At 30.2% G+C, this 17,232-nt stretch overlaps 1 protein-coding gene across 1 annotated transcript; it reads left to right on the forward strand.

Moving 5' to 3' along the window:
* The first annotated feature begins 10,660 nt into the window (after positions 1-10,660).
* On the forward strand, positions 10,661-16,823 carry LOC126778240 (vesicular integral-membrane protein VIP36). The gene is made up of 6 exons (XM_050501726.1): positions 10,661-10,852; positions 10,924-11,039; positions 13,067-13,264; positions 13,570-13,732; positions 14,047-14,213; positions 15,214-16,823. Exons 1-6 carry the CDS (start codon positions 10,732-10,734, stop codon positions 15,424-15,426), a joined length of 978 nt encoding a protein of 325 aa, XP_050357683.1. The 5' UTR covers positions 10,661-10,731; the 3' UTR covers positions 15,427-16,823.
* The last annotated feature ends 409 nt before the right edge of the window (positions 16,824-17,232 follow it).

A 17,232-nucleotide genomic window follows, 5' to 3' on the forward strand; every position in this document is an offset into this window, starting at 1 on the left:
TAGAGATTTGAGCAAGCTCTAGGTACCACCAGTACCACGTCCTCATCACATATCCTACCGCCATATAGTAATACTTAATATCGTTTCGTTCAGGTTTGAAGGGCGAACGAGCCTGGCGAGGTACAGGCACAAGGCAGGCATTGTAGAGACAGTAGCTATCATTTACCATCAGGTGGTCCATTTGCCCGTCCACCTACCTATTGTATAAAATAAAAAAATTATAATAAAAAAGCTTAAATCAAATAAAAATTTAAAGATGGCAAACAATTTTTATTTCATGGGCTGCTTACTCGACTCTTAGTTGAACAGTTGCTTGATTAAAATCGCCACATCTGAACGCGGGTTTGTAACTGCATGAGTGCACCTACTGCATCTGAATATAAATATAATTCAACATTGAAATATAATCTCTCAGCAATTTTCAATAAAAAATAATTAAACGAAACAATTGTTACTATATAAAATTTAAAGAGTATTGAAATAACGAAAGATGTTTTCAACTACATTTATTCTTGATCTACTTAAATAATCATAAAAAATGTTTAGTATATCTATAAATATGTACATAAAAATTAGCCTAATAGCTTACTCAAAATAATCTTCTGATAAGAATATAAATTGGAAGGATCATCAAAATGGAAGCGTCAATAGTGCAATGGTTTATCGATGCCAATCGCCTATCGATGGGTCTATGGATGCAAAAATCGCATCTTTGATTCTTATTGTAAATCTCTCTTAGTGTCTAATGGGGATGTCATTCCTTACACAAGTTGTACGCTTAATTTGAGAGGTAAATAGTAATATTAGTAATTACTTAAAAAGAAAACGGACATTTATAATATATTTTTATAAAATCGGTCAATTTAATTCATAATTTCCTAAATCACTAGCAATATTTATAAACAAAAGTTTACAACAATAATACACAATAATCTTTCAACATCACTAGCGATTAATTTTTTTCAATCAAAATTCGACATAACTGTCTGTAAGCAAATAAACTGTTGATTTTACGATCGTTTTCATTAAACTATGAATTTATTATTTATTTATAAATTACGTTTCAATCAAAACGGTCACTGACCGTGGATGACCGCTGGCGGAGTTCAATTCAGCTGAGAAAGTTACTGTCATAAAAAAATGGTCAAGTGCGAAAATTAGAAAAATATAATTAATATTTATTAATGAAGATTGTGTGTAGGCAACGTAATATACGCATTTTATTAATAATTCCTTAGGTATTTTTAGATACTAATATATGAAATGGTAAAGTTAATCTTAAGAACGTTTTTAGCCATTATTCAAATATAATTCCAGAATGTTAAACGTATTTAATGTTCTAATGCTTAAATTAAATTATACATTTTAATTACGCGAAACATAAAATAATTTTTACTATTCCTATTTTTTATCAATACAAATGAAGTGATGCTATAATTTAAAATCTTTGAAAAACAAGGAGGCATATTTTAATAAATGCAAAGCTGTTTTTTATAATTTATTAGTGAACAGTCGTAAACCCACACTAATTCTAGTTCACAAAACACATATATCTCTTAATTAAATCTTGTATAATAAGTTTTATAAAGAACGATGGACTTAATCTAAATTTAGATTCTATAAAAGCAATTTTTCACTCGATATTACTTACGGAAGTCGTAGCCGCCATTACTCGCTTTCACAGTACTTTGACTCGGAACTGTCAAACTGTACACTTATAACAGCATCGAACTCGATTGATCCGAGCAATAAATCAGAAATAAGCGTTTTATTGTCGCTACCCACCACGGAAACACGTTGATTAAACTTTGCAATTAATTGGTCGGGAATTAGCGATTTTAATTGATTCGAGGTTGATGACCCCCTGTTGTCATGTGAAACTCTGTGATGTATATGCAGTTCAGCGTAGTGTTTCACTAAATGTTTGGATTTAGTTTTCTCTTTTCAAATAAATAATAATAAACATTTCTACGAAATTGAAAAGTACTTTTATTTCACAAACTATAATATTACTTATATTAAATTGTCCTCTTATTATTTTATAATTTTTCTAGTTTTTAATGAATCTTAAAATTGCATAGCCCATTACAATGTAGAGAATAATTAATTAAAGAACGAAAATATGGTCAACAGATTATCTAACTTCAATTTCCTTAATGATATATTAGTTTGCTTTAAAATATTTTTAATGTATGTTAAAATATACTTTTATTTTACCTTCACTTTGATTCGCCGATTTAGGAGGCGCTAAAATGACTTAAAACCATGAAGTCCGTCGTCTCTTTAATTACATTATTATGTTGTTTTTATATTTTTAATCTGTGATGCATGGCTCAAATAATGCTGTTACCAAAATTAATTTATATCATCATTTATTATTACGTGATAATTACAATTTTTGCGACTATTACAATCCTTTATTTTAATATTAGATGATTTTCTACACTTTTGCTTCGATTTTTTTTATTTCCTTTCTTCAGTCGCTGATGACCTGATGATAAGTTGTCACCATCGCCTATAGATACTGACACATCCCTTACATAGATAATGCGCCACTAACCTTGGAAGTTAAAATTTAAGTCTCTAGTACCAGTAGTTACACTCACCCTTCCTCCAACATATCTATTGAGTGGGTGGAACCTTTCCAGACGGGCTTGCACAAAGCCCTACCACCAAGTACTATTTACACCAACGACTTATAGGATAAGTAAGTGGGACTACTTCAGTATATAGGTACTTATGCTTGTAGACATTGACGTAATCTAAATTGGATCATTTAACTTAATTGGAATGCCCAAAACAATTTTATACAATATTAATTCATTTTGGTTTTATGCTTTAAAAAGCCGAGATGGCCTAGTGGTAAGAACGCGTGAATCTTAATCGATGATCGTGGGTTCAAACTCGGGCAAGCACCACTGAATTTTCATGTGCTTAATTTGTGATTATAATTCATCTCGTGCTTGACAGTGAAGGAAAACATCGTAAGGAAACCTGCATGTGTCTAATTTCACTGAAATTCTGCCACATGTGTATTCCACCAACCCGCATTGGAGCAGCGTGTTGAAATAAGCTCCAAACCTTCTCCTCAAAAAGAGTGGCGGAGGCCTTTAGCCCAGCAGTGGGAAATTCACAGGCTGTTGCGGTTACGGTTACGGTTATGCTTTTGTCCTGATTCTGATAACGCGAAAGTTCATTTTTAATCAATTTTCGTTTATTTATATGAGAGCAGGCCTATAGTAACTGTGACGTTAGAGAGCAGAGAAACTTGATGAGATTTTACGAAGTAGACTTGAGTAAAACGAAAAACAAAACTTAATGGGGAGAGTTCAAGAACACTGTGTTCTTAAGGGCAGTCAAATTATCAAACGTATCCTTAGCTTGGGGAGAAAATAAACCCTCAAATGGAGATAAAATTTTAGCTTAGCAACAACTCACTCTTGCGTTTCATAAGAAATTGCGTTTTAGAAGAAAAATAAGGTTATATAATTGTATCGTTGTTCCGGGACTAATAAGAAATAACATCATCAAATCGTGTACAAGCACATAGACACCAAGAACAAACCTCATATACATCTAGATATAAAAAATGGAAAAAGATATTTAAAAAAAAATTAATAAATAATTCTAGGCGAATTTTTTCCTCCGCATGTACCGCAATGTCTAAACAAAAGTTATAATACGATGCATCTTACTCGCAATAACTCACTGTACTTACGATGCAGCTAAGCCACAATTTGAAAGTTGCTCAACGTGCTGTCAAAAGAGCAATGCTTGGAATTTGTCTGAAAATATGAAATGAAGCGACTGGGAAGAAATTCGACATAGCTTTTATGCTCAAATAACAATAACTGGCCACTTTTTATGAAAAGCTGACTTAATAGAAGAAAATTTTAATATAGACTGTGTCTATTTAAAAATAGTGTACGGCATCCCTAAGAGGGTACTTATTTTTTTCAATTGAGTCTTCTCGATGTAGAAATTAAATGGATATATCTAGATGGTAAATAAGAAAAATTTAATAACAACATTATAACACTAAAGTTACGAAGGTTACAAAACAATCAGACAGAAAACACCTGAATTTTAGTAATAATTACGTAACAATATTTTATAACATTATATTCTGCTTTGTAAAACTTATTCTATGGCGTCTCGTATTAGACATGAGAATTGCAGGTGCACCTGTTTACGAATACACTTGTGCACTATAATATGTGCTGGTCAGTTGGCTACTCTCTTTGGAGAATAAATATCGGTCAATAGGACATCACCACCATTTTAAATACCCAAATGTTTTATTTTGTTACAAGCTATTTAAATTATGATTTTAAGCGTCAAATTACGCTTGACATTCTAAATAGTAATAGCAATTCCCGATATTTTCAATACAGGATTTTACAGCTTTTAGCGCTTTTTCGTGTCAAAGTCAAAAATCTTTATTCAATATAAAAGCGTTACACTTGCTTATTGATTGTCATAAATCTACCATCGGTGCGGAAATAAACACCTCAGACCTGAGAAGAACCGGTGTAACATCACTATCTTACCCATCCGTCAACCGCTACACAACATTTTTTAAATTATTTTATATTTAGTGACAATAGCATAAATACTTACTAAAACAAACTAAAAACAATTGATGAATAGATTTTAATAATTATAACCGAACTAAAAGCGAAATACTTACTTCGCAAGTCTTCGGAAGCTTTCTTTGTATGAGTATGAAACAATACAAGCGCGTGTGATATACCTGTCTTAAGTACCTGTTTAATCAAATGCAATTTCCTAGCATGCTAGAACAATTTAACGTGGGCTGACATGGTAAAAGTTGGCAATGTCATTGACCGTGCGCCGCGATTTTGACCTTACGGACTATATCGTGGAACGAGTGAAAGTACGAGAGAAAGCAAGGCACTCCCTTTTACGCACGTGGATATGATTTTGAGGAAATCGTTTCGAGAACTATGGAGAAATTGATTCACGTAAATCGAGTTATTTTTTACGATTGGCTATTTGTTTCATGCATGTTTACCCATTAGTTTGTATGTGTCGTGTGGTACATACACAGTTGTATAGTTAATATGTATTAGAAAACATTTTGCTAAAATAATTTTCATGTTTTATTTATAGTACGACATTCGAGTTTTATTTTATAATTATTTTCTGTATAACTGCCTAACTATCAATTATTTACAGTAATTTATTAGTTAACTTATAATAATATTATGCTAAAATATATATAAAATTTTTAATTTATACTCCTTTCTGTAATTTTAACAAGTAAAATTTATCAGACTTATTGATTATGTTCTGAAATCGAAAACAATAATTTATTCAATTTTTAATTATAAATATTGGATCTACGAATTATAATTGTTTTAATTTCTAAAATAAATAATGATTTTACAAATTCAAAACTGTTACCAATTCTCATCGAAGAACAAAAATATATAATTCAATTTTTAAGCAATTGAGACACATTTATGTAAATTTATAATTTGCCATACAGTGAATCTAATTTAATAACCATTCATCTTCCCTTCACAATACCTGCCGCCAAGAAAAACAAAAGTCATATAACACTTATGCCTTACTATACGGACCATGACCTAATTCCTACCTCCCTACAACGTCATAACTTTCTACCTCAACGTAGATTAATGAAAGTGACAGATAAAACCAAAAGTGGAGTCATCCTGAAGGCCAACGACTCGACCTACACCATCTAGGTTACAGAAACCAGGTCAGAGAAAGCAGCGAAAGTTTCTATTGGGCCAAGATCTGTTCTTGAAATTCTTTTAGACATTTTTGTTAATTTATTACACGAGGGAATGTATACTGTAGTTTTCTTTGTATAAAGACCAAAGTACTGTGCGAGTTGAGTCTAATGTAGGTCAAAGTAAATGCAACAATTCTGTTGATGCTAATGATGATATATTTTTAATAAAACAAAATTTGTGTCACGCTGTGAAACAATGATTGAAACGTTTCAAGTTTTAAGTGGACTTTCCCTGAAATTACACGTATAAATGTTTTATTTTTAATTATATCTTATAATATACATTCTTGTATTTTTAACTTTAAGATATTATTGCTGTTGAAAGTAAATTAATTAACAAATATATTACTTAGTATATTTAAAAATATAATTGCTTCGATCTTTATATGACAAATTGTATTTAAGATTTTAGTTACGCTTAAAGAAATCAAACTAACCTTAAGAATATTATTCGTTGCAACCTTCCCCTGAAATATTCAACTATAATAAAAAAAAACTAATCATTAGAATGCGATGCTAATGAAATTCGTCGTAAATATGAGATTTTTTGACTTGTATTAATGACATGCTGTAATTGTGCAATGGTGCAAAATTAATAATATTATGATAATTTATTTCTATTCTAAATAAAATGAATTAAACCATTGATATACATATATGTATACTACTTCATCTTCACTTATTAATTAGAAGTTACTTATAATCTAAAATAAAGTATTACGTAATATTAACAAAAAAGTATTTAATGAAATATTTACGTAATGGAGTAGCGTAGTCGAACAATAAAAATAAGCGTTATTCATCATCGTGAAACTTTTCAAACATTCCATGAAACAGTTCGCGCAAGAAGTAAACAAACTTAAGTGTTACTAAAAGGAAAAATGTGTGTAACGGAAATCTGTAAACATTGACTCAGCACACGGCGTGTTAGTCGTTTTGTCTGTAAAGTGAAAGTGCTTAGAAAGTAGAAAACGTCTCGTAGATTGCAACTATGCAGTTTGAATGAGCATTCACTACGGATATTCCTAATTTTATGTTAATAGTTGCACGATTTCGGAAACATTTTAAATCATTCAGAAATCCAATTTTTATTCATTAAATATACTTTCTCGTCGTCATATAATAAATCTGTTACAGGACCGTGTTATAACTTAATTTATGAAAGCATCAATCGAGAAGGGTGTGCTTGGTGCGTGTACTTACTAATTACTTTATTATTTTAAAAACAGAAAAGCCATGAAAACTTACAAAGCCCAAATAAAAGCCAATTATTCTATCCTTGATTATATTATTAATTCCGAGAAAATAAATTTTCTAATAAAAAGAATTTTACATACATATCATATATCATATCAACAGCCAATCGTTGACCACTGCTGAACATAGGCCTCTCCCAAGGTGCGCCAAAGCTCCCTGTCATCCGCCTTCCGCATCCAGTTGGTGCCCGCCACCTTCTTAAGGTCGTCGGTCCACCTGACTGGAGGGTGCCCTACGCTGCGCTTGCCGATTCGCGGTCTCCACTCTAGGACTCGTCTGCTCCAACGGCCATCGGTCCTACGACATACGTGACCAGCCCACTGCCACTTCAGCCTGCTAATTTTGCAAGCTATGTCGGTGACTCTGGTTCTTTTCCGGATAATCTCATTTCTGATCTTATCCTTCAAAGATACTCCGAGCATAGCTCGCTCCATAGCACGCTGAGCGACTTTGAATTTGTGGACTAGTCCCGCAGTTAGTGTCCACGTTTCGGCACCGTATGTCATGGCAGGTAAGACGCATTGGTTGAAGACTTTCGTCTTCAAACATTGCGGTATAGACGACTTGAGGACTTGACGAAGGTTGCCAAATGCTGCCCATCCCAAGCGAATTCTTCGATCGGCTTCCTTCTCGAAGTAAGGCTTACATACAATGTGAAAGAAATCAGTCAAGTTTCGTTATCTTTATTCGCAGAAACTCTTACGACACGGGTTAAAACAAAAAATATGCTTCTTTCAAAAATATAAGTATATACATACCGATTCGATCAATATTTAAGCAAATTCGACGACGGCCTAGCATGATAGAACAAAATGAACACTTTCTTTTTGGTATTTTTTCTGTATTATTTTAAAAACTGTCATTAAGTTGTCGTGGTTGTTGTTTCTTTTCTGCAAATTCGAAATTACATGAATGCTATTGAAATAAAAAATAATAGTATATTATTTTGGACGATAGAAGCATTCGAATGTACGTCTCCAATAACAAATAATTTATATTTGTTGTTATTAAATACAAGTAAAATTTCTGCCTTTATTTCAAGGAGCACTATTACTTCATTCTTGTTATTTACTTCTGCGACAAAATTTTTCCGACCTGCATCCCATTTATATTGAATTAATTGAAACAAAATAAGTATATACAACATGACATAAAAACGTTCATGTACGTTTTTTGGTCCAGAATTCTCCAAAATTCCTCCATCACAATCGAATGAATGGTTTAAAATGGCAAAGAAGAAAAATACAAAGAAACATTCATTTTCATTTATTAATACTATTGCCTGCAAAAGATTCACACACAGCCAAATTCATATCAAAATTATGGACACTTAAAATTAAAGTATATGTAGAGTGGAAATATGTATTGTCTGAAGGATTATTTCAAACTAGTATTCGCCGCAGCTTCACCGATAGGTGTTAGGTAAATGTACCTAACATACATAATGATGTGTAACCCTGACAACGTGTATGTATTATAAAACTCATGACGATCGGTTAAGTGGTTAAGACGTGAAAGCCTAACAAACAGACAAATCAATAAATAAACTCACTTTCGTATTTATATTATTAGATACCATTAAGGTGTTATTAGGACATTATAAAGATTTGTATTTAAAATATTATTTGTAATACTACTAAAATTTAGTACTGTAATTTTCAAAATATGTTTTACTTAAGAGTTTATATAGGAACGCTATAGTAATGCTATGTATTTCTAGAAGACTTCCGTTCCTGGATCACCATGGGCTATGACGGTACGGGGTTTTCGACGTGTCCGTTTCAAGATTATGGAACTTTTAAAATTATATTTGTGAATTATAAGTTTTTATTTCCGCAAGCAAATAATAGTATATTGAGCAAATTACGTAACAATATCTGTGACATTCTTTAAAACGATCATTTAAAATATTTAACAAATTCATTTAAGATTTAAAAAATGTTATTTCGGTATATAATAAGTAGTAAGTAATAACTCGAGTACTACGGCTGGACCAATGACTTCTTTCCTAATAAGGAGGCTTAGATCTCATTTCACTATGCAGCTTGAATGCGGATTGGTCACATACACATGGGGTACCTACAACTTCATCTGACAAATATGCTGTTTTTCTCGAAACGTTTTCCATGCTGGCTGAATTATAAACAAAAAAAAGGAGTTTTTTTTATGTCTAGAGATGAAGTTTTATTTGATGTGTGCGCAAAAACAAATGCATTTAATTTTATCTCAATCTCAACTCATCTAACATGACCCTCCCGGTCGTGTTAGATGAGTTGAGAGAGTCTGAAGAAAAAGATCAGGCGCAAAGCCAATGACAACACGTGTTTTCGAGGCATGCCAGTGTGGCACTGCCAATTCTACATCTATATGTTAATATACGAATATTCTTAATCGTTTTAAGTAGTGATGAGTATTCTACTAACGGCCTTACTTGTATGCGTGTTTAGCGATTCTTTTGTTGAACTTTGATTTCTCTCTTTCTGTTATAACTAATTTGACATTCAAAAGAAAAAACACAGCATTGTTTAACTCATTACGCTCTAAACAACGTCTATACGTAAGGTGACTATTTAACTACTCTATCTTATTACTAATTAAAACAAGATTAAACAATTCCCTGAAGCTAAAAGCTCGATTATTGGAATTGCAAGTCAACACCTCTACCGCACAACGACTATCCATAAAGTTTTATTGGTAATAGGACTCAGGATGTCAGACCTTCGTGATGCAATCTAAAGGCACTTAGGATTTACTGTAGGAAGCCTATTGTGATGTCGAAACAAATATTATGAAAACTTATGTATAATTACAAAAATTAAATCAGTTTTTATTTAACTTATTATATAAATATAATAGCGACTACTAAATAAAAATAATCAGGAAAACTCAATAAATATAAAAGAATGTGTAATTAATAAAAACAATAACAAAAGACTTGTTGAAGATGTCAAGCTTAATTAAGCCAATTATAATTATGCCAATTTATTTGTAGAAGTTTAACTGTCTGCAATTATTGAAAAATATAAATTGATCATTACGATTATTTTATAAAAATGAGTTTCTTTTGTCATTTAATTTATTATCAGGACGTTAACAGTCTTGATAATAAATTAAAAGTTAAAGCTTTTCAACCCGAGATAGCGTAAATGTCCGCATAGTAAAATATTAAACACAATATAGCGACATCTCTAGCTATAATGTGAAACTACTAACTGATTAGTTTTGTTTGACGTATCAAGCTGGCGACACTATAAAGCGTAACTGTTTTGCCGACCTACATGCGCTTTACAAGATTGAGTTGACAGCATAATTATGTTACTAGCTTAGAAGAAAGCCCCCGGAAAAGGGCACTTTTTACGAAAAAAAATTATAAAGTCAATTACATTAAATTATGTATTATTTAGACGTATTGTTAAACTGATTACATTTACCTCAAAAAACTCTTTCTTTTTTGTTTAATTGTTTTTCTTGTTTGTTTTTCCGGTTTGTTATTTTACTATTATACAAAAACTAATAAAAAAAGTATAAAATGTAAATTTTATAAATTTATTTATCATAATGAATATAATTATTTAATATATATAATAATTTAAAAATATAGTGTGGTAACACAGTCAGCGACTGCCATGATTTGGCGATTGACGATTGTCTTGTCACTAGATTAATAGAAGAGAATTAATATAAATATAAAAATGTGTAAAAGTGTGCTAAGTAATATTTTTCTTTTTCCCTTATTGTTAACCCCAATTGTAGCGGAATGGAATACCAGAGATTATATCCGAAGGGAACATTCATTAACAAAACCTTACCAAGGTGAGTGACCTGTGCATTGACTTTGAACTAGAGTTTTTTTGCGAATATTAAAATGTAATGGCTTATTGCAGGGAGTGGTATGTCAGTACCATACTGGGACTTCTTAGGTAGCACGATAGTAACCTCGAATTACGTTCGTCTGACCCCCGATCAACAGTCAAAGGCCGGCGCAATTTGGAACACAGCGGTATGCAATTGTACTCTTTGTGTCATAGGCAATAGATATCATGCATTGTTGAGTGTCTAATCTAATTAAATGCTTGCGAAGAAAATTGCAGCCATAAAAAAATTATAGTTTTAAATTACACATCGTGACCAACATATAAAATTTTCACTGCCATAATTTTACGCAATTGTAATTCATGGATCTCTCATACCTATAGCATTTTTAAAGATCTATTAATGTTAATTCACAACATACAACTAAACGTAAATTAATTGATACAAGATTTGACCATCTGCTGATGTTATACCTGATAAAAATCTTTATGTTTATATATTCTGCCAATACTTGTTATGGTTTATGCTTGTGCCAATAAACATACAATGAAAGTGTAGTGTAATAAGGTCACTGTCAGAATCAAGGATCAATCTTTCTTTTTTTTTCATTTCAGACACTTAGTTTTAGTATTGATTTTTTATGAATATAATATTTTACTTTTATTATTATTATTGTTGTAATTTCCATTATTTCTCTCTGATACTATATCACCATTCAATGATGTTAGTGCTATGTTTGATCTTCTTCAAATTTTTCCCCTGTACAACTACGTTTTTAATTATTGAATATATTGTCTTTCAATCAAATCTGTATCCCAATAAATACTATATTCTTATCAGCTTACTGGTGATTTTTGAATAAAAAAAAAAAATTGCTTGCTAATAAAAATACAACAAAATCACAATAAAATATAATATGTCATCAATAGAAAAATTTGCTATAATATGACATTAAATCTTGACGATATTTAAAATAATCTTGGCAACTCAGAGCTTCACTTATGTGTAACACTCAAATAAATAAATAATCTTATCTACATATTAAGGTTAATAAAAGAATTTGTTTTGTATTTAACAAGTAACTAGTGTTTGCTCAGTTGACGAAATTTGATTATATGAATTTTTCGGACATATTTTCCTACTTTTTTCCACAATTTATTATTTATCTGATATTACTTATAGATAAAATTAAAGCAAAACGCAGTTGGACTATAACAATTACATTATAATAAGTTACAATAATGGCACTGTTAGAACCCATATTGGTTATTGTTTAATGATACAAAGCAAACATGCATGTCTAATTCATATGTTTGTTTATTATTTATAGGACAATAATTATAATTATACAATGGTCTAATTGTATTTCAAATACCATAAATATTAGCATATAAATGTACAATTATTTGTTTTAAGTTGGTTTTATAAATAGTTTGAACTAACTTGTTAGATTTATTCAAGCAATTGATATTTATATGCTGTAGAATAATCATCATTTACTTATCTTATCCATTTGGGCAGTGCTTAAACTGTATGTAAGAAAGATTTGGCTGCTTTAGAGCCATTCAGATGGATGTCCCATCAGAACCCTTACGAATGCTTTTGCTAGTGATTTAGATTCCGTTATCAAATTATAGGTGCTTGGACGCTTACATAGTGATACTATTTATAAATAGGAATAATTATGACATATTTGTCCTAAAAGGAGAGTATTTATCACTAAAAAAACCTTTCAATTAAACAAAAAGTTGTTTGTTTCCCAAAGCTATTTCGTTCCTTATACTATTCACAAGTTTCTATGTACACTTATCATGCAGAGAGATAAAGATCCAGAGGGACAGCTGGCATCCCCAGAGTAGGTATGGCCATGAAAATATCATATTCTATTCAATATGTAAAAACAAGGTCTTATACATATTTTATTTTTTAAATGTATTATGAGATTGTACAAATGTTATCCTATATATTCAGTATAGAACCAAGTTATCTATCTGTTCGTATTATGCTAATATATCTGCAATCAGTTGGTTTTTCTAGAAAATATTATAAGCATATAATATTTTGTAGAGAAACCAACTAATATTTGTAAGCATAGCTTGTTTTGTCAATGGAGTTCATATTCCCAACCGGTAGCAATTTTGAAATCAACATAGTAACCTAAAATAATATTTTACTTTAATTTTCAAATAAAAAAATAAAACTTATTATTTCCAGCCATGTCACACAAGGAACTGGGAGCTTCAAGTCCAATTCAAGGTACACGGGCGAGGAAAGGATTTATTCGGAGATGGATTTGTTATCTGGTACGTCCGTGACCGTATGCAGCCGGGGCCAGTATTTGGAAGCAAGGACTATTTCCAAGGTCTTGCGATCATATTGGATACGTATAGCAACCATAATGGTGCTCATAATGTAAGTAAAAAACCTATCAGGTTTATTATTACTAGTCTTTACCCGCCCATTAACTTTGCTATCACAATATATATTACCAGTATTAAAGTAGCCTCTGTTATTCTCATAATCGCGTCGATGTGTTACTTTGAAAACACAAGAAGCATAAACTAACACACACATATTTTCGCATTTCGCATTTATAGTATTAGTAAGGAAGTAGGGATGACACAATTCAAAATAAAACTTATAAACACTTTAGATTAAATAAAAATAAACGACTTAAATCTTAGCAACAAAGCTATTTAACATTTTTGTACCGACAGCATCAGCATCCGTTCATATCTGCAATGGTGAACAATGGTACACTGCACTACGACCACGACCGAGACGGCACACACACACAGCTTGCCGGCTGTGAAGCTAAATTCAGAAACTATAACCACGACACACATCTCTCCATTATTTACAAGGATGATACTCTTGTAGGTGAGTTAAAAGTATTGTGTAAGATTATAATGTAAACAAAATAGTAAATTTTGAATAAATATATTACTAAAGACAATGAAATGGGTATATTATTATTATGTATAGAATTATAGTTTATCATAAAGAGTACAAATACAAGTAAATATTTAACTAAAATTTACTATATCCATGTCTGTGAGCATTTTATAATATTGGATAATATTTTGTTAATATTATAGTAAATCTAGTTAGTTCAACAATTTAGATGTTGAACTTCCTCTGACAGTGAGACATTAAGAATTATTACTATATTCTCCTTTTTCTTCTTACAACAGTATCTACGGACTTAGAAGGCAAGAATGCATGGAAAGAATGTCTAAGAGTAGAGAATGTTCTACTACCTACTGGATATTTCTTTGGTGCCACAGCCACTACGGGTGACTTGAGCGACAACCATGACATAATAGCCATCAAAATGTATGAATTGGACCTGCTTGACTCTGTAAGTTTTCAGTACATTAATATAATTATATGTTTTTATACTCAGTTTTAATATTTTACACTCTTAATGTGAGATTTAGTTAATTAAATGGTGAGTGGATACTTTTCGACTATTGTACTAAATTATATAACAACCAATCTTACTTAAGAAAGTATAGGACCAAACTTTTGGTAGATTTACATTTCCAGTATAATGATGATACCTAAGTTCTTGTTAAAGTTTATTTGAATAAAGTATGTTTTGATGTTGAAGAAAAATTTAGTTTAGTAGCTTAAATGTTTGAACTATAATCGTCAAAGTCATATAAAAAAATTAAAAAAAAAACATTAATTGATTTTACTGAAAATAAAAAAAATACTTTGTTTACTGTGTCTATTCTATAATTAATATACAATTTAAAGATATTATTTGCTTATACACTCATTTAAACACATTCATACATATTGTATGAAAGACATTAGATATCAATTTTAGATGTATATTTTTGACTATAAAACTAAATGTAAATAACTATTATGACCTATAATCTATAATTGACTATACATGGATCTATCAGTATGAAAAAAATCATATATATCAATGATCACAGATTTGTTCTTTGCTCATATCAAATTCACATTGACACACAAAGACGAAAGAAAGAAGTTTGTCATGTGAGACATACCATTTAATACTTAAGAAACTGACCATATAGACCATTGTTAATTTATAAATAATTTACGTTATCTTTTATTTACTGAAATTTTTGTATAAATGACATGAAAAGTTTCATAGAATATCAAAATTAATGAAATTGTATGCAGTCTATAATATATATTTTTTAATCTATGGTTGCCAACTGAACATACCTATTTGTTCAGGTAGGGGGACTCGCAAAAAGACTTACCAACAAGTAAAGTCAAAATGTCCTATCTCAAAATTTTCACCCATATGTTAAAAAATATTGTTATTTTAGCTAAGTATGATAATTTATTAAAATATTTAATTCCAAATGTTTCAGCAAAACAAAGATGAAGACAGATCCAACATAATTCCATCTGCTGCAACTTTCGAAGCTCCCCGAGAGAGAGTTGAAGACGCAAAGCCAGCAATGTCTGGAATTAAAACGTTCCTTTGGATGATGTGTATTGCCATCATTATAATTGTTTTAGTTGTAGTAGGAATTATGTGGTATCAGAAACGGCAAGAAAACTCTAGGAAGAGACTCTATTAAATTATAGACAATTTACAAAAATTTTACAAATGTCGCCGTTGCAAATTAGGTTGAGAAAAAAAATTTTAAGTACAATTTTTTAATTAATATTTTTCAATTATATTAACAGCAATAACGTGAGATCATATTTTGGAGACCAAATGAATTCTAAAACTAATATTTTTGTAATTAAGTAAAATTTAACAAGTAACTATTGATTTTTGATAAGTTCAGTAAAATATTAAGAATAGCAGTAAAAACCCATTTATACCTCACTGCTAGGCAATGGCCTTCTCCTATTATGCAGTTCAAACTTTGCTCCAGATTAGGTTAGTGGAAATATATAAAGCGGAATTTCTTCCAACAAATTCCAGTTACAGGTTTCCTCACGTTTTCTTCGGTTATTTTAAGATTGGATTATGAAAAACTGATATTAAATCTTATTGAGAATTTTTTTTACTTTAACCAATCTTACGAACTTGTCATTTAATAGTAAGTAGTATATATCAAACGAATAGTAATAAAAATGAGGTTTATCGTAATTTTATCAAACATACAAACGAATTAATTTAGTATGTAACTATTATTTTATATGCAACAAAATCAAATATAGTAAAGACTGTTCGAATTAAGCCAACGTTTCTTAATAACGCATATTATCTTGAAAGTCATTTAATTGATATTATTTTTTTCCTAACATCAATATTTCTTTTTATATTTCTGCATATTATTAAAAAGAATATCGTAAGTAATACTTTTTAATCATCACAATTTCTTTTCTTTATATTCTATCTTTCATTAATATAAAAAAAAACTCAAAAACTCAATAAACTTTTTCTATAGCTAAGTGGCGGTTCTAGCTATGTCTATGATAGTTTCTTTTTGTCAAGAAGGGGGTTAGGTTTGTTATATATTTATTAAATTGGACAATATGGTTTGGCAACTAGTAGTCTAAAGTTGCATGAATGATAAATGAAATGTATTTTTTTGTAAATTGAAGTAATATGAAAAAATTATGTAAAAACCATAATGATGTTGGTTTCAATTAAATTAAATATTAAATCATTCATTTGCTGTATGTATTTGAATTATATTCATTTTTAATATAACCTGTAATATTGTTGCCAAAATATTGAACTAAACGAAAATTAACGAAATTGTTATTTTCATCGATTAGCTATAAGACAAATAAAATATTTTTTTTTTTATTTTCAAAAAGTAATTTTTTTTTTAATATGCATTCCTTTTTTAAATTCTAAATATATGTTTATTAGAATTAATTGTCATTGTGTTAACCATTATTCTGAATAAACATAAGTCGCCGAATCGATGAAGTAAATTTTATATTATTAATGACGTATGTATGTGTGTTGTATGTTCTGCGTGTTTTTTTAAATAAAATAATTTATAATCTTTAACTGCTTTTTATATTATGTTCTCAAATTCAAATTTGTGCTGTCATCAAACATATTTGATAAATATATTCGACGTCAACATTTATTACAATAAATGTTTGAAGTTTAAATCGAAGAAAATCATGAGGAAAGGTTATAAGAGCTCTTTGAATCAAGATATCCTTCATCGTTAATTCAAGGTTCTTATCATCAATAGGCAATAAAGTGTTGGTGGCACTAAAGACGTTTTAAGACTTTATACATGTGATCATAATACTATATATATATTTACAAAGTGCCGACGTGACGGGTGGGGACGCGATGGGGCAACGGCCCAGGGCACCAAATTAATGGGGTGCCAAATTTATGAAAATTTAAAAAGAATAAAAAATAAAATTAAAAAACAGGAGCTACAAAACTTTCTACGTCCACT

This window comes from Nymphalis io, chromosome 25 (genome assembly GCF_905147045.1).
Source record: "Nymphalis io chromosome 25, ilAglIoxx1.1, whole genome shotgun sequence".
In the NCBI taxonomy this organism is placed as follows: domain Eukaryota; kingdom Metazoa; phylum Arthropoda; class Insecta; order Lepidoptera; family Nymphalidae; genus Nymphalis; species Nymphalis io.